General features: G+C 35.0%; 1 protein-coding gene across 1 annotated transcript in view; it reads right to left on the bottom strand.

Moving 5' to 3' along the window:
- The window catches only part of LOC102252312 (chromosome unknown open reading frame, human C8orf34), a 237,754-nt gene that overhangs the window by 33,461 nt on the left and 184,708 nt on the right, over positions 1-19,585 (bottom strand). The window contains exons 9-10 of the mRNA XM_005866400.1: positions 11,805-11,890; positions 6,627-6,703 (exon numbers count right to left, since the gene is read on the bottom strand). Of these exons, the coding sequence (XP_005866462.1) occupies positions 6,627-6,703; positions 11,805-11,890 (163 nt within the window). The remainder of the gene's footprint in view (positions 1-6,626; positions 6,704-11,804; positions 11,891-19,585) is intronic.

Here is a 19,585-nt window from a genome sequence, read left to right as displayed (position 1 = left end):
ATCTGAAATCTGAATCATAAAAACCTAGCAAAATTCCACATCCTAGAAGGAAAAAGAAATGGTAAAATTCTTTAGGGTTGAGCAAAATGTGTATTAATTTCTGTTTTCTAGAAGAAAATTCATTGCTGCAATTAGCTGCCAAATTTTGTCAACACTATCTTTTGAGAGACAAAATTCACCATAATTTATTACTTGTATTTGATGAGATGATAATGAACATTAACTTAGTTTCTTTTCCACTTTGCAAGAGTGCTAATTAAAATGTTCTATCTTAATTCCATAAATGCTACCTGTGTGTCTAGTTTTCCACACTAGATATATAATACAAGAAAATTGCAACTGTTCATTGACCTATTTATTCAACATTGCTTCCATTGACCAGCTATTTAAGTCAATTTACAAAGAATTATAAATACTCTAAAATATGTGCAACAATTTACTTACCATAAAATTATATGTGGTTATGAAAAATATCAAAGATGTTTTATTGGAAACATTTAAAAAGTAAGGATGATGAAATAGTCAAAATTTTCATAAGGGGAGGGTTATGTGTAGGGAGAAACAATATTAATAAGAAACAAGTAGAAAGTAGAAAATAGGGTTATCAAAAGTCATAGTTAAAGAAATAGTCTAAAGGTTCCCTAAAGTTCATACCCAGTTTTACATGGGAAACCTATGGGTACAATTCTTTCTATGCTTTTTGTCAAATCTAAGTGATAATTTTCTATTTTATGTCTTTTAAATGTATGGGTCTTTTTCAGTATGACTTAGAAGAGGTAAAGGTCTGGGAAAGAAAAAGTGGAATAAAAGGAATAAATCTCCAAGCGGACACACGCTATTTGGCTTGAAATTAGTATACAGATTTCCAGTATAGAGAAGTAAAAGGCACTGAGCAACCTGCATATTATAAATAGTCATATGATTTCAGCAGATTGTGACATTTTCATTAAGTCTCAGCAAATCAGAGATCATGTGTAGGGAAATTCATCTTTTAACATAATTCCCAAGAGCACCAGGGATTTTTTTTTTATGATGTGTGTTTTTTGTGTATGTTTTTATTGATTTTTTTAAAAGAGAGGATGGGAGAGGGAGAGATAGAAACATCAATGAGAAAGAAATATTGATCAGCTGCCTCCTACACACCCCCACCAGGGATTCAGCCAACAACCCTGTGATGTGCCCTGACCAGGAATCTAATAAATAAAAATTTTAAAAATCAACAAAAATCAATTCACCTAATTCTTTCCAGTCACAAGAAATTCATTTAGGAACAATATCCTTCCTGTCAAAACTCTTTTCTGAATTTGTGTGCTAGCTGTATGTGGAAATAAGCACATCAATGTTTCTTTATCTTCATGGCTTCCAATTATAGTTGTTATCCAATGTGTATTATAACCCAAATTTGTACTTTTTAAAGTTCATATATATGGGCTATGGGGAAAAGGTGGTATGTGTGGGAAATTCCAACTTTAGACAACTAGGTCTGAATTCCTTACTATTTGTGAGTGGAAGTAGAAAGTATTAGCAAAAAGTGAAGGCAAAACAGAAAGCCATCCACTTGTTCCTAGAACATCAACAAACAAAATGTTTTGTTTATGTACTAATTCATAAGCACATATTAATAAATCTTACAAGTAATTGAAATTGACCTCTAATCCAGCTAAGTAGACACCTTATTAAATGATGCTGCTCGAATCACCTACGTCTAACATCTGTGTTTGCCACAGGCAATTTTTCCAAGACATGTATTATTTCCTTTTTCACTTTCCTTCTGAGTACCCTCCCAATTTTAAGATCCCCTCCTTGTCATGCCAGCCTGGTTTCTCGGATTCCTCTAATTGTGAAAGACCCAAGCAAGACTAGTCTTTCTTGCACCAAACTTACTGATACCTTCCTTTCATAAAAATATACCTGTCTTTTGATCCAGTCCCTCAAATGTCTACTTTTTTTACTATCTCATAATTCTATCTTTGATATAGGCTACTGATAATGTCCTCCTTTTAATCCTTTCTATATTACATGTCCAATTTAGCAGTGGCCTCATTGCCTTAATAATTGTATGGACCCTGACAAGTTCTATTAAAGAGTGCTGGGGCACTGAGAAATATGAGCTTTAGTTTTTCCCCATTTATGTGACCTGGGACAAGTTACCAGATCATCTAGCAGCTCAATATGCTCACCGTAAACTTAGAGTACTATTTATTTCACAGAAAGGTTGTCAAGCCTAAGAGATAAATCATAGGAACTGCAAAATTCAGAGATGATTGATATTAAGTATGTAAAAATGCTTAACAATTAAAAAGTACCATACAAATATGTGCTATCATTTTCATTATTACTATTTTCATTCTAGTTAGTTGTATATACCTCCTCAAATATATAAAGCTCTTCAGAAGAAAAATGACCTGAAAATAAAACTCTTAAAAACTCCAGGCTTTTTATAAAACCTTTCCTTATAGGAGTCCTTTTAATTTTTCTTCTACTTTAACTGATGACCAGTTACATAAAGTCTTAAGGAAGTCAGCTCATCAGCCCAAGTGCCCATCAGTAGATGAGTGCACACAAAAGCTGTGGCACATTTACACAATGGAGTACTACTCAGCTATAAAAAAGAAGGGAATCTTACCTTTTGTGACAGCATGGAAGCATCTGGAGAGCATAATGCTAACTGAAATAAGCCAGTCAGAGAAAGACAAGTACCATATGATTTCATTCATAGTTGAAATCTAATGAACAAAATAAACTAACAAACAAAATAGAAGCAAACTCACAGATACAGAGAACAGACTGACAGCTGTCAGAGGAAGGGCCATTGCAGGGCTGGGTTGAAAAAGGTGAAGGGATTAAGCAAAAAACTCATAAGCACAGACAACAGTAGGGTGATTAGCAGAGGGAAAGGGGTGTAGGGGAAGAAAGAAGAGGGTAAAGGAGGGATAAGTGGTGATGAAAGGAGACTTGATTTGGGGTAGTGAACACACAATACAATATACAGCTGGTGTATTATAGAATTGTATGTAATTTTATTAACCAATGTCATCCCAATTAGTTCAATAAAAAATTAAAAAAAGAGAGTCAACTTATGACAGTCTGGTCAGTGCTAGTGAATAAATAAAACAAATAGCAGATTTACAAAGAAAAAAAGTCAGTAAGATATTTAATGTCAAATATCTTTCTTAGTTATCTTATTTTCTCATTATGCTCATATGCTTGTTTAACAAAAAACAATACAGAATTTTTAAGAATGCCATAAGAACTGTGAAATTAAAATATCATTGCTGTAAGTCTTTTTGGCTCACTGATCCAGAAAAATATGTACCACATTTATGAATTAAAAGGTTATAATCAATATCTGCTACTTGGTATTTTCTTCCTAAGATTTCCCTTTTGTTGGTTCATTTTTAACAAATAGATTTAGCTAGCAAATTCACCTTTAATCATCACAGCTGTGAATATGTTAAGAGGCATTCCAGAACACAGAAGGAGGAAGGGAAGAGGGAAATTCCAAAAGGATGACTTGCTTATTAGGGAGACGATAAAAATCTAAACTAAATGTTGCCTTTACTTCCCTCAAATATTCACAAAATATTCATGAAGTATTTTAAACACAGGTGAAGCCACTGGGGAAAAGTTTCCAAAATCCTGCTACCCACTTATTAATATCCAATACCCAACATGGAAAGTTAGCAAATAGAGACAGCACGTGTTGAAATTACTCTAAATGGTTTTTAACATTTGTGGCATTTTTACATTTTGCAGTATATGACTCAAAATTTGCTATAAAATATATTGCATTTCTTACGATAATAAAGAAAAAAAGTTCTGTTTTGTTTCAATTCTCCATTCATATCTACACAAAGCCACAATTTTCTTCTTGATTTACCAAAAATACAGTCCTCAGAAATATTATAGAAGTATGTTTTGGGGAATTTGCATCTAAAATATCATCAATCTGACAAAAATTTTTAAAAATCCATGTTTTCTTTACAATAAAAGCAGCTACCCCCTAGAGATTATGTTCAGGATCCTGATATTAATTTATACAGGTATTTTTATATTCCACATATTTCCAAAAAGAATTAGTGTTAATTTGACTAAATAGAATTATAGAAATTTTCAAGAATTCAAAGTCTAATCATTGATAAATGAAAACAAGTAACACTGACTTAGAACAAATGTCTGCATAGGAGAGCACTGTGTGAACACTATAAAAAGAAAGCAGAAAATCTTTTAAGAGCCAGTTTGAAATAACTCAGGAGAATTTTGACAAAAAAAAAAAAGCTAACTTTTCTTTTTCCCCCTTTCGGATTGTTAGGTATTATTAAGTAAGTCAAATACTATAAACAGATATACCTGAATTTTAGAAAGTGATTCGAAAGAGAATCTAACTGTATCCTTTTAGATATGAGGCAGATAGGTACATGGGCTTTGGTAGAATTCACAGACGATAAAACAAATCTTTGCCAAAAGTGATGAATAACAGATTATTCATTATTATCATCATGAGATTATGGAGACAAACTGAAGTTTATAAATGTCAGAAAGTTCCTTTAAAAAACGTTATTACAATCCCAGGTCATACTCCAAAGATAATATTTGCATCAAGTATGTATCCCATTATACTCTCTGATGTGGGAACATTATTGGAACCCTGGGTTTGGTTGTGGCATAACCCCCACGTTACAAGGGATTTGGCAAACAAGAATATGTCCAGGGAAAGAATCAAAAGTGCTGAAATTTTTGCAAACTACACAATATAAGAACTGGTTGAAGGAACAGATTGTGTTTGGGCTGAACAAGTCTCAAATAGGACATCCTAACTGTTTCCAATAAGTGGAGATCAGTTAAAAGGAAGGATTGGACTCAGGCTATTGCCCAAGGAATAGAACTGAAACCAATGGTTACAAGTGGTTGTGAGGAATATATGAAAATGTCTAACAAACAGGAATAAACTCCTGAAAGAAACGGGAAAGCACCTGAATACCAGGGATATGCAGTAGAAGGGAAATTGACTAGCGCTCAACTCCTGACCTTTTCACTCTTTTAGCTTTGGGAGCTTAGTCCTGTTACTAAGCTTCTCTGACTTTTTTTCCTTTTATATAAAATGGATATCCTTACCTTCAATGAAAGTAAGAATACTGAGATAAGGGAGAGGAAAGGCTGAACCAGGTGGCCGCTATGGTTCTTTCGATTTCTAAGGCTCTACGTATATTGTTCATCTCATGACGAGAAATTATTGATAAAAATTTCATTTATTCAATATACATGTATTGTGTATCTACTATGTGTAGGCACTTTGCTAGGGATACAAAAGTGAAAAAAAAGGAAAATAATTTTTGCCCACATAGACCTTATATTTTGTGAAGAAGATGAACCATAAGCAAAACAAGTATAATACATAGTATATTAGAAGATGACAACTACTATATAGAATAACAAAGAAAACAAATTTGAAGTTTTAAATAGGATTCTGGGAAACTTCAAAGATATATTCATTTCATCAGTAATTAAAAAATTAATTTTATTATGAAATCCATTGGAAAATGTGGTGCCCTCAATCAAATCTTGTGATCTAAGTAATGTTCCAAATACTGTAACCTCATCAGAGAGTGTTATGGTCTAAATTATGTCCCCCCAAATTTATATGCTGACATCTTAACCTCCAGTTCTTCAGAATCTGACTGTAGTTGGAGACAAGGTTTTAAAGAGGTAATCAAGTTAATTGAGATCATTGGGATAGGTCTTAATCCAATATGACTAGTGTTATTAAAAGAAGAGGAGATCAGGACATAGACATGGACAGAGGGATGATGATGTGAAGATACAGGGAGAAGATGACCATCTGCAAGCCGAGAGGCCTCAGGAGAAACCAAATCTGCTAGCACTCGGATCTATCTGCCTTCAGAATTGTGAGACAATAAAATTCTGCTATTTAAGCCACCCAGTCTGTGGTGCTTTCTTATGGAAGCCTCAGCAAACAAATACAGAGAATACTGTAGCATGTAAACCCAGTCTAAATTATTAAGTTTAGGATAGCACAAGACTGCATAGTCATTTTGAAAATAATTCAGAATCTGTTATAAACTTTACGTTTAGAATTTACATGTAGATTATAGTTTTCCTGTATTTATTCTCTCAACATTATATTGCATTGAAAATCTTAAAACCTATTGGTTTCCTCCCAATATACTCTATTGAAAAGAGATAGTTGAACAAAAATATCACAAGGACTTCATAAGCAATAATAGCATGCTTATATTATATGTGAACTTTCAGGATATGCAAAACATTTATTTTTCTATTAAGATAGGTATAAACTTATTGAAGTTTAAGATGGCAACTCATATCTTATAGAATACTCATGTGCAGAAAAAGGTATTAATACCAGAATTTATTTTCTCCCACCTCATTTGAATCTTCTTCCTTAATTGCAGCCTTGCTGTATACTTGTAATCAAGCTGGCCCCCTACTGATATGAGCACTCTGCAAGGCTATGAGGGACACAGTGGGTGTACACTTGAAATATTCTTTAAAGTTATTGTTTCCTATTCCTTTCTACTTCTATTAGATTTTCCTATCAATGAGATAAATTAGTTTTAGAGATTAAAACAATAAGTGAATATACTTACAGGTCCTGTTAATTTAGATGCTATTTCAAAATCTCCACCCTCCTCCATTAGTGCTTCTTCAGTCCCAGGTAAAGAATCTATTTTTACCAAAAGAACGAATAAGTTACAGTCACATATTGCTTAAATTTGATATGCAAGCCTATTACAAGAAGGATATTAAAGTGACTGAACTGGTTGCTGAAAAAATTACAGTGTTTGTGAGTTAAAGTAGAGTGTAAAACATTTATTTAGCTTAAAGACAACCTATGAAAAATGCTATGAATTTTGAATGTAGAAGGATACAATGAAATTAGAAATGGAATGTGCAAGAGCTGCTATTATCTTGGATAGGGCAAACTTTCTTTTAGCGTTTCATTCAGCCAATTGTTGGAACTTTAATGTTCTTTTCTGGTTTGTAATTTTATATTTATTTGTTTTACCTATCAACTGTCTTCTTTTTTTTCTTTACTGGCCACACAATGTAATTACCATTTTGTGTTCTTTCTCTTAAATGGGATAGGAAATTCTGAAAAGTTTGGAGAAGAGTACATATTATTAAATGATGGAAAGTTTTCCATTTTAATGTATTAAGAAAGAAGTTGTGATTTCGTATCTTGAATAGATTGAGGAGTGAATGAGTAGTGACTTTCAAATATGTGGATAAAATTATGGCAGCCCTTCCCATATGTCTGCTGAGTTAAATTAATTATGATGACAAGGATTTATATGGGTTATAAAAAATCTGCAATAAGGACAGATATATAGAGAATCTAGAAATAGTCCATACTTTAATACCTTCTATTCAAATAAAAAAAATCAGTAAAGAGGAAGACATTTTAAACTATTGGAGACTTCTAAAATTGATTTCTTATAATTATTAATACTTGAGAGTCATATGAATCCCTAAAAATTTTCCCTCAGATTCATGTAAATATGGAGACAGATTTTTCTGTTAAAAAAATGTGTGCTCTGGGAAGAAAATGAGAGCATTAAATCTCTCAAGCCCTTAACGGCCACTCAAGGAGACTATGGAAAGCTTGGCATAAAGCCGTAATTATACCGTAGCTTCTGAATCAGAATCTACACTCAATAACCGCTGTTTTCTCAAGTTGTAAGCAAATTTAAAATTTTTACCTACCGCCCTTCCAAACAGACATTAAAAAGAAGGAAATTTTTGTTGACAAAATCAATACAGATGATGAAAATTACACCAAGTTCAAAAATATTAATGCACTAACAAAGGATACTTGAATCCCTATTTACTAAAACCCAATTGGTAAGAGTGACAATGTATAGACTTTTTACATTAGGATGTGTAAATTAGCATAAGTTTAAGTCCTCTAAGACTGAATTATAATCTACTGAACTGTGAGTAAATACTAGTGTAATTTTATTACTCTATTTTTCCTGTTTTATTTGTGTTGAAACTCTTGAGTAGAATATTAACTTAATAAATAATATTAAAATGTTCTATTCTGCATTACTAAGCAAATTATTTCATATGTAGGAGAAAACCAACCCTCTAGTGGATTTGCTGATTTTTTTAAGGTTAGAAATATTATACTATAACTAAGTTTTCAAGTTCTCAGTCAGTAATTCGTGGTTTTAAAGAGGTATTGTCATTCTGATTGATTTTTTAATGTATGTACGTATTAATCAATTCATTCAACTATTTCTGTGTGTTTGTATATTCATTTATTCAACAAATACTATAAGTCACTAGAGACATTCTAGTAGGTGCTTCATAACAAAATAATTTTTTATGAGGAGTGAATTCTGTTCTGTTCTTGTTTGAGTTGAATTCTTCCTGTTTATTGGCACAATATCTAGTGGGATAAAAAATATGATGAATTTGCCCAGCCAGTGTGACTCAGTGGTTGAGCGTTGACCAAGGAATCAAGAGGTCATGGGTTTGATTCCCAGTCAGGGCACATGCCTAGGTTGCAACTCAACCCCCAATAGGGCGTGCAGGAGGCAGGTGATAGATGATGTTTCCCTCTCTTAAAAAAAAAATCAATAAAAAACATTTAAAAACATGATGAATTCCATTCAATGTAATGTGAGACAACTGTGAGGTCCTGCCAGAATATTTTTGAATTTACATTCTAGTAGGGACAATATATATCCTAAAAATAAAATCTTAGTTTCATGCTTGGAGCTCCATTTTTTAAAGTATTTTAGTACATTGCTGATTAACAATAATTGGTGTGTGCATATGTGCGAACTACTTTGCCCTATGTACTTACTCTTTTATAAGTCTATATGATTTTCAAAATACACTGAGGGGAAAATGATTCTCTAAATTGATCAAATATTAGAGCTTATCTTATCACTTCATTTTAGAGAAGAAGCAACTGGAACATAGAAAGATAAAGTGATTTTGTCAAATTCAAAGTCTCTGGCAGTACTTGAACTACAAACTACCTCTGTTGTAATTGGGCATGCTGCTAGAAATTAGAAAACTCTAGACTTTAGCTTTATTCACCTTTTTCCTGCCATTATTGTTACTTTTGCTGTGTGTGTCACAATAGGCTTTTATGCACAAAATTATACCCATTCATAGAAATATTTTTTGAGCCAAATTCAGTGTGGATACAAAGCTGAAATAAAAATCACATTAGCACTTTCGAATAATATCAATAATATTGAATTATTGAATCTAGTTATTTTCTAACGTAAGTGGAAAAGAATATATTGAATCAGAAACTCATGTTTTCAGATTTGTTCATTAAATCTACAGATACTTGAATGTCAAGAATGCAGAAGCTTAAGAAAGGACCTTAAACGTAATAAATACATTTTCCCCCAGTGGACACAAGTAAATATAATCAACATATTACTGGTGTCTTGTTTAAATTTCCAAAAAAATTGAGTTTCTATAATTCTCAGTTATTATGAATATGATTGCTGAAGATACAGATTTGTAGATTGGTGGATTGGGGGGGGGGGTTGAGAGAATTTTAAAAAATAATGGGCCAGTAGTTAAGTAATATCTGTCTTATGTCAACAAATGGCCAACAAATGACCAACATCCTTCCCAACTTCTGCTGGCAGTGTTAAAAGTCTCAAGTGTTTCATGTCACTAGTACTATAAGAGATTTGAGTGCATGTAAACTATCATTATTTCATTATATTGTGCTACACTGGCATTGGTGTATGTATGTTCCCATCACACTTTATTTTTAAATGTTTATTGGGTAATACTTGACATATAAAAAGCATATTCAAAATATATGTATGCATCATATGTAGTGTATTTATATTACAAAACACGATGAAATAAACACCCAAGACACCACCTAATTTAAGAATTAGGACTTTTAAATAATCCTCATTTCCCTTTGCACAATTTTCTTATCCCACCTCCTTGTTTCCTCTACCCACTGGCAATAACCACCATTTTGAGCTTTTCATTCCCTTCTTTAAATACAGTTTTATCATTTATGTATGTCTTCTTAAGAACATATTACTTAGATTTGCTAGTTTTGAGCTTTCACATGAATTTAATTCTATGACTTGCTTTTTTTCAATCAATACTATGCTTTTAAGATTCATTCAGCTGTGAGCTATAACCTGCTCTTACCAGTTGGGAGTCCTCGCTGCCGTTTCAGATTGGTTACTTGAATTCAACTTCAGCGGGAGCACATTATGGAAACCACCAATTTCTACAAATCAGGGCTCTTTTCAAAGAAACAGTTGGTAACATTTATTAGCATTCCACTAGTTTCATCCGTCTTATGTGTAGTTGAAATGCATTCAGTTTCCTACAATATAACACTTCCACCATGTCTACCCATTTTCCTCTTCGGGAGCATACTAAGAAGGGTTGTTCACATTTCATGGCACAAGACTTGTTTCGCTAAGATATTTTCCTAGAAGTGGAGTGCCTGGGTTTTAGATGATATAAATGTTCAAGATTTTAAGATAATGGGAAAGTTTCCAAAATTGTTTATGCCCACCTGTAGTGTATGACTTTTCTTTCATCTATGTCTTCACCAGCACTTGGTTTTGCCAAATTTCTTAATTAATGGCAAACAATTGGTTATAACACAGCACCTCTTTGTGGTCTTAATTTGCTTTCCCTTGGTTACCAGAACATTAAGCATCTTTCAAATGTTCACTGGCCAATTGTGTTTCTCCTCTTCCATGAAATGTCAATTCATACCTGTCGCTTATTTTTCTATTGTTTTTGATTTTTATTAAATTATAGATGTTAGGGGGATGGAGGGATTGAACAAAAAAGAAAAAATTGTAGATGTTCTTTATGTACGTATTCTGAATATTAATATTTGATCAGTTACAAATCTATTTCAAAAATATTTTCTTACTTTGTGGAATAGCTATTCACTTTTTATGGCATTCTTTGATGAACAGTTTCTAACTTTCTATAGTTGATTTTTTTTTATTTCATAGTTAAGATTTTTTCCATCTTGTTTAAGATGTCCTCCTCTATCCAGATGTAAAAAAAAAAGTTTCTACTGTTTTTCTTTTAATTATCCCAGCTGGATGTCCAGCTGCTTCCTGCTAGAATACGGAACGGTGAAGCAGTGATGTACCTTTAATGCCATCATAGTGACATTACACGTGCTTAATTATTCAGCAACCATTTTGAGGTGCCCTGCCGTGAACTTCATATGCTAAGCTAAGGAGTTTGAATTTTGTAATATAAAAAAGGGGGGTGACATAAGCAGCTTTCTTTGTAAAAAAAGATAATGAGCTGAAGAGGGGTGAGATAGTACAACGACTATTTGAGATAGTACAAACAAGGCTGTTAAATTAGACAGAGAAAGAGGACAAACACATAGACCAGGCAGCATCAGGGAAAATGAAGAGGAGGCTGCCTGGGAAAGGCAATTCTGAAGGCACATTGACATGATTTGAGAACAATTCAATATAAGGATGAGAGAGGGAACAAAATCTATATAATATTGACACTTCTGGCAGGGAAGAATAAAGGGATCCTTGATGTGAGAATGGGAGTGAACAATGTAAAGTACCCCAAACCAGCTGGAATTCGTGACAAATTTTGGCAACAGCCAGCTTATGGTTGACCTGTTTGTACCCAAAACAGGCACAGACATGAAGAGCCTGCTCCTCAGAATCCATATTCTTTTGCCCTTAACCTCCCGATACCCATCCTGAAGGACTGGTACACATATGACAGGCAGCTATGTAGGTATTGTGGGATTGAAAACTTACTCAAAGAATCCAGGATTATTTCATCTGGAGAAGGAAGTATTTGTGTCGTCTCCTCTGTTCTTTCTGCCAAGTTGTCTCCTTGAAGTCTAAATAATAAAAAAATAATTAGAAACAATTAGAAGTGTGAAGTACATTCTATGGGGGATTGGTCCTATTAACTTCTACACTCTAAAATCAGACATGCGTCTTCAAAGGAGAAATAAAATTGTACCAAAGCCTTTGTAATATGGTGTTTTTGCTTAACTACCCTTGAAAAGTCTTTCTTTTTTCTCTCTCTCTCCTGTATACATGGGAAGGTTAGTTTAGGTAGAAACTGCTTCTCTTCTTGGCCTGACGGGAGGACAGTTTATAAGCAAATGTTTTCACTGAAACTACAACAAGGGAGCGAGTGGAATAAAAACAAGAGCATATTCACCTGATTTCTGGGTCCAGGGGCATGAGAAGGTTTCCATTCTACATAGAAATTTACCAAACACAATTCTCTAAATAAACCAAACCTGAGCGAAGGCCTACAAATCAAGGTAAGTCTCAATAGTGGAGATAAAGATTCCTAATGCATGTGACTTCCCAGGCTCTCAGACACTGTGGCTTCTTCAGGAGAGGAAGGCTGTGTAGGTACTTTTATGACAGTATATTTCTGAGCCTTTCTATCCACATCTCTATGCTGAGAAAAATAGACTCGCAGAACCCAATTCAAACAGTCTGGGTTTATATTACACTGTGAACTATGCTATCAAAGGAGGTAGAGCTCATCAATAAATGTTGGAACTCTGTCCTAAGGACAACAGATTAAACTCTGCTAGTGTTGGAGGACATTACATCAAACAATCCGGAGACTGGAGTTTTTATCAGTTCCCTTACTTTTTTCTTATATTTAGCTGAAGGCAAATGCCCTCACTGAAGAATATGAATAAATGCATAACCCATAGCAATAACAATTTAAAAAACCAAGTACATTTCATAACTGTACCACTCTTAAAAATTAAAATTTTCAACTATTTTATATCTTTGCTTTTGTATGCCCCAGTGGAATCATGTAATAATTTGCACTGACTTCTGCATATTTAAGCACATGCATATCTTTCTCTACCTTTTGTGTAATAATACATGTTATAAATTATATTTTCATTTGTATTCCTATATTAAATTTTACATGTTTCTGTATATAGTATACATTTATACTTACATATATTCCCTTCTATACACAAACACACATTTGCTAATACAGTAAATAAGTAACAGCTAATTAAAGAATTCTTAAAGGTAACTTCCTGACTGTTATAACAATTTTTGGCCAAATATGTATATTTTAAAAAAATTTTAAATTTTTCAATTACAGCTAATATTCAATATTATTCTTTATTTCATATATACAGCAAAGTGGTTATAAAATAATGTACTTTACAGAGTGGTAGCCACCTGGCCCAATACCTATTTACTTCTATTTATTGACTATATTCCCTATGCTGTAATCTACATCTCATTGACTATTCTGCAACTACCAATTTTTACTGCTTAATACCTTCATTTCTTTCACCTAGACCCCCAATAACCCCCTTCTGATAGCTGTCAGTCTGTTCTCTGTGTCTATGAATCTGTTTCTATTTTATTTTGTTCATTAGATTCCAAATATAAGTAAAACCATATGGTATTTGTCTTTCTCTGACTGGCTTATTTCACTTAGCATAATACCCTTGAATCCATCCATGCTGTCACAAAGGGTAAGAGTTCCTTCTTTTTTATGCCCGCAAAGTATTCCATTGTGTAAATGTACCACAGCTTTTTTATCCACTCATTTACTGATGGGCTATTGTAAATAACGCTGCAATAAACACAGGGATGCATATATTCTTTCAAATTAGTGTTTCGAGTTTCTGCAGAAATGTTCCCAGATGGCCAATATATATATATATGAAAAGATGTTCACATTACTAATCATAAGAGGAATGCAAATTAAAACCACAATGAGGTATCACCTCACACCTGCCAGAATGGCTGTTGTTCATAAAGTAAGAAACAAGTATTGGCAAGGATATGGAGAAAAGGGACCCCTAGCACACTGTTGGTGGGAATGCAGATTGGTGTGACCAATATGGAAAACAGTGTGGAGGTTCCTCAAAACATTAAAATAGATTTTATACCTCTAGTTAATTTTTAAAATTTTACTTGAAAAAAACAACCCAACTTTTAAATGAATGCTTTAGCTACGTCTCAAATCTGCCCAACTATTTCTTCTTTATAATAATAACTAGGATAAATACTTCACTAATCAACAATATAAAATATTCTTTTTTGAGCTTTTTTCTAGCCCCACTTCATAAAAATTATCAAAGATAGGACACGTGTAGGTACATGAGATATTAAAAGGTGTAAGTCAAAGTTGTTAAACATTGATAATGAGCTCCAACACATTTGGGCATTTAACATTAGGTTAAAAACCTAAATGGAAAATAAATCTCCATCAAAGGCAGGAAAAAAGCAATAGATAAATAAGTTATAAATTTATTTTGCTCACTGCCAGCTTCAGTAAAAAGAAAAATTTATTTATCATTTATTAATATGCTCAATAATAAGCCAAATGTTGTGGAGATGTAAAGAAATGACAACTGTCCCTGATTTCACAGAGGCCGCAATTTAGCTGAGCTGAAAAGACAAGTGGCCATGAAACAACTCAACAAGTTGGGTGGCCCTGAATCTGGCTCATCCTTGTTCAAGCAGTGCCCTCCAGATACCTTGAGAGTTGAGTTTACCGTGACTTGGCACCAACTCCACTGAGGAATGCTTCACAGCCTGCTATCCTTGAGTGCTCTGCCAATGTTTCCCAAGCTGTAATCCACACAGCACTACTTCTGTAAGAGGTTAATAGGTGCTATACAAACAAGGGTTGTGTGGGCAAGGCCAGGAAATATAGCTCAATAATAGTTACATCATTTTATTCCCTACAAGAGTTTTACTCAGACTCCTAAACTTTTTTCTCTGCTTTCTAAAGCTCCTTTTCTGTATTAAACACTCTTCTACATTCTCACCCTCTCAACAAAATGTGTCCTGCTCCTCCTTGTCATAAATGAAACCCTTTTCTCTTCTAAGAATATTACATCCCCTTTTTTCTCTAAGAGTACAGCTTCCTAAACTTCACCTTAGATAACCCTTGATAAACATTGATAATGAGCTCCAACACATTTGGGCATTTAACATTAGGTTAAAAACCTAAATGGAGGAGACCAAGACATCAAAGGCAGGAAAAAAGCAATAGATAAATAAGTTATAAATTTATTTTGCTCACTGCCAGCTTCAGTAAAAAGAAAAATTTATTTATCATTTATTAATATGCTCAATAATAAGCCAAATGTTGTGGAGATGTAAAGAAATGACAACTGTCCCTGATTTCACAGAGGCCGCAATTTAGCTGAGCTGAAAAGACAAGTGGCCATGAAACAACTCAACAAGTTGGGTGGCCCTGAATCTGGCTCATCCTTGTTCAAGCAGTGCCCTCCAGATACCTTGAGAGTTGAGTTTACCGTGACTTGGCACCAACTCCACTGAGGAATGCTTCACAGCCTGCTATCCTTGAGTGCTCTGCCAATGTTTCCCAAGCTGTAATCCACACAGCACTACTTCTGTAAGAGGTTAATAGGTGCTATACAAACAAGGGTTGTGTGGGCAAGGCCAGGAAATATAGCTCAATAATAGTTACATCATTTTATTCCCTACAAGAGTTTTACTCAGACTCCTAAACTTTTTTCTCTGCTTTCTAAAGCTCCTTTTCTGTATTAAACACTCTTCTACATTCTCACCCTCTCAACAAAATGTGTCCTGCTCCTCCTTGTCATAAATGAAACCCTTTTCTCTTCTAAGAATATTACATCCCCTTTTTTCTCTAAGAGTACAGCTTCCTAAACTTCACCTTAGATAACCCTTGATAAACATTGATAATGAGCTCCAACACATTTGGGCATTTAACATTAGGTTAAAAACCTAAATGGAAAATAAATCTCCATCAAAGGCAGGAAAAAAGCAATAGATAAATAAGTTATAAATTTATTTTGCTCACTGCCAGCTTCAGTAAAAAGAAAAATTTATTTATCATTTATTAATATGCTCAATAATAAGCCAAATGTTGTGGAGATGTAAAGAAATGACAACTGTCCCTGATTTCACAGAGGCCGCAATTTAGCTGAGCTGAAAAGACAAGTGGCCATGAAACAACTCAACAAGTTGGGTGGCCCTGAATCTGGCTCATCCTTGTTCAAGCAGTGCCCTCCAGATACCTTGAGAGTTGAGTTTACCGTGACTTGGCACCAACTCCACTGAGGAATGCTTCACAGCCTGCTATCCTTGAGTGCTCTGCCAATGTTTCCCAAGCTGTAATCCACACAGCACTACTTCTGTAAGAGGTTAATAGGTGCTATACAAACAAGGGTTGTGTGGGCAAGGCCAGGAAATATAGCTCAATAATAGTTACATCATTTTATTCCCTACAAGAGTTTTACTCAGACTCCTAAACTTTTTTCTCTGCTTTCTAAAGCTCCTTTTCTGTATTAAACACTCTTCTACATTCTCACCCTCTCAACAAAATGTGTCCTGCTCCTCCTTGTCATAAATGAAACCCTTTTCTCTTCTAAGAATATTACATCCCCTTTTTTCTCTAAGAGTACAGCTTCCTAAACTTCACCTTAGATAACCCTTGATAAACATTGATAATGAGCTCCAACACATTTGGGCATTTAACATTAGGTTAAAAACCTAAATGGAAAATAAATCTCCATCAAAGGCAGGAAAAAAGCAATAGATAAATAAGTTATAAATTTATTTTGCTCACTGCCAGCTTCAGTAAAAAGAAAAATTTATTTATCATTTATTAATATGCTCAATAATAAGCCAAATTAACCTGAACAATAAAGATTTTAATTAAAAAAAAAAAAAAAACCTAAATGGAAAATAAATATTAACCTGTTATCTTTCTGCCATGAAAGCTTTGCTCAGGCTTAATTTTTTTCTTCAACTCAAGTGTTAGTATTATCTTGACTGATTTTCATGTTCATGTGTATTTATCCACTGCTTCTTTTTTTAAATTTTAAATTAAAAAAATTTAATCTTTATTCTTAAAAGTATTACATATGCCCCCCTTTTCCCCCATTGACCCTTTCTGGCCTGCACCTGCCCCCTGCCCCAGGCCTTCACCACATCACTGTCTGTGTCCATGGGTTATTCATATATGCATAGAAGTTCTTTGTTGGATCTCTTCCCTCCCACCCATCCAGCTCCTCTGAGATTTGACAGTCTGTCCCATGCTTCTATGTCTCTGGATCTATTTTGTTCATTAGATTCCACATATGAGTGAGATCATGTGATATTTGTCTTTCTCTGAGTGGCTTATTTTGCTTAGCAAAATACTCTCCCGGTCCCTCCATACTGTCTCAAAGGGTAAGAGATCCTTCTTTTTTATTGCTGCATACTATTCCATAGTGTAAATGTACCACGATTTATAATAGTTAAGATCTGGAAATAGCCCAAGTGCCATCAGTAGATGAGTGGATATCCTCTGGTTTCAAAGTCCCTCCATCTCAGATCTGGATATCTTCCCTCCACGTCACCTTCCCTAACCCAAAGGCCGAGAACTCAGAATTGTCCTACGTCAGAAATTGTTAAATACAATGTTCAGTTCCCTAACAACAAACTCACCCCCTTTAGGCCCTTTCAATGTCTTTAACACTTCCTCTTAATTAGACATAGATCTCCATTTGCTCTAACTTTTCTCCTGGGTATCTGGCCCCTCCTGATTCCCTTCCTGCTCTACTCAGCTGGATTGCTGTCTTCTCAGTTCCCATGGACCCATGTCCTTCTGCTATTACTGCCCAACCAGACCCTAACCCTGTATTATTTTGCCCATGTGCAGCTGAACAATGCTGGAGAAATCATGACACTCTAGGAGTAGTGAGTATAAAACAAAGGTCCCTAACTTTGAATTTGGGCTTCTTGGTTGTTTTCCTTTCTTCAAGTCCTTTCAAAGTTTTTTCAAAAAGTTCACCTCCCTTCTGTGTCATCCAGAAAAGTTATGTAATCTGGAATGAAGACCTTCTACTCCCCCTCACATAGAACCTACAAAAGTCTTCACCTGGACTTGTATTTACCTCTCATAGAGGGTGAGAAGCCCTCTTTCCTATCCAGGGGTGGGGAACCCTTTTTCTGCCAAGGGCCATTTGGATATTTATAACATCATTCGAGGGCCATGTGGAAAAGGCCATAAGAAGTGGACTGATCTGGATAAAGTCTGTAGCTGGAGCCAATAGTATATCTCATCAATTGGGCTTGAGTTTGTGAGAGAAAGGGAGGCGTAAACAATATCGCCATGTTCTGTCCTGAGCCATTGTGGAGGTAAGGAAACAGGGAAAAGAAAATCTAGTGCCAATTAAGTAGAATTTACTTGGGGACATGATAAGTTTCAAAGGCATTTTAGACATGTTGATGGAGGTGTAAAGTCACAGGTGGATATCCATGTGGAGATGCTGAACAGACTGGGTCCTAGGATGAGGCTTCCCCTTTCTGGGTTGCAAAATCTCTACAAAGAACTTCAGAATGTGGTATTCTATTCTTTTTATTAAAATATGTTTTACTGATTGAGAGAGAGAGAGAGAGAGAGAGAGAGGAACAGCAATGTGAGAGAGATACATCAATCCACAGCCTCCCGCACTCCAACCCCCTCACCAGGATGTACTCTGATGGGGAATCGAACCAGCAACTCTTTGGTATACAAGTTAATGCCCAACCAACCGAGCCACACCAGCCAGGGTGACATTCTACTCTATAATTTAGCTATTTTGAAGAATATGATACTCTATTGCACTGGAAAATAAATTGTGTATCATAATACATGTTGATTAGGCCCGGGGAACCACAATAAACAGTTTTGGTTTTAAGACATTTTGGACCAGTATCTTCAAAGGGTTAGAAAATTAACTTATCTTTCCCCTCCAAAGTCTGCTTTTAATTCACAAAGCCTCTTTTATAACATCAGTAATTGAGTTATTTCTAAGTCTCTTTCTAAATGTTCATTTTCCATTGTAAGATTCCATGGGTCTCCAGAATTATTTTTTGAGGGAAATTATAACAACTTATTGTCGCTTACTCAATTTTGAAGTCTTAAAAAAAGCCAAAATTGTCATCAACATACAAAATGTACTGGAAGCCTCAGAAGCAAAACCCTCCTTTGAATAAAGAGCCTGCAATCTGGCAGGAGGCCTGTGTGTATTTGCATGATCTTTCCAATTAAGGTTGAGAACGTCCTGAAGTCAGAGACCAGGCCTGACATCCACCACATCAGCAGGGCTTGGCACATTAATTCGCATCTCTGTTCCCCAGAATAACCATCTCACTTAAATGGCAGCTATCTGAAGTCACTAACCACTGCTATACTTTTCTACCCTAAAAAATGTCGCTGCAGCACGGTGGAACTCTGCCTCTCTTGCCCCTTGTCCAGCTCTTCAGGGTATTAATTATTTGGACCTTCTTCCTCTCACTCCTTTTCCAAACCCTTGACGCCATCTAGGCATTCTTGCTTACCCTGGCCATGCCAGTTTGACCCTTGGTTGCTTACTTTGACTCTGTCCCTTGGACACTGTCCCTCTGGTCCTCTTAGAGCAGTGGTGTGCAAACTGCGGCTCGCGAGCCACATGCGGCTCTTTGGCCCCTTGAGTGTGGCCATGAAGTTTCAATCGCACTGTACGTGCGCGCCCGCACATGGTATTTTGTGGAAGAGCCACACTCAAGGGGCCGCAGTTTGC

This window comes from Myotis brandtii, unplaced genomic scaffold (assembly GCF_000412655.1).
Source record: "Myotis brandtii unplaced genomic scaffold, ASM41265v1 scaffold23, whole genome shotgun sequence".
NCBI lineage: Eukaryota > Metazoa > Chordata > Mammalia > Chiroptera > Vespertilionidae > Myotis > Myotis brandtii.
The sequence above is the reverse complement of the archived record's forward strand: the minus strand, read 5'-3'. Positions and strand labels throughout refer to the sequence as shown.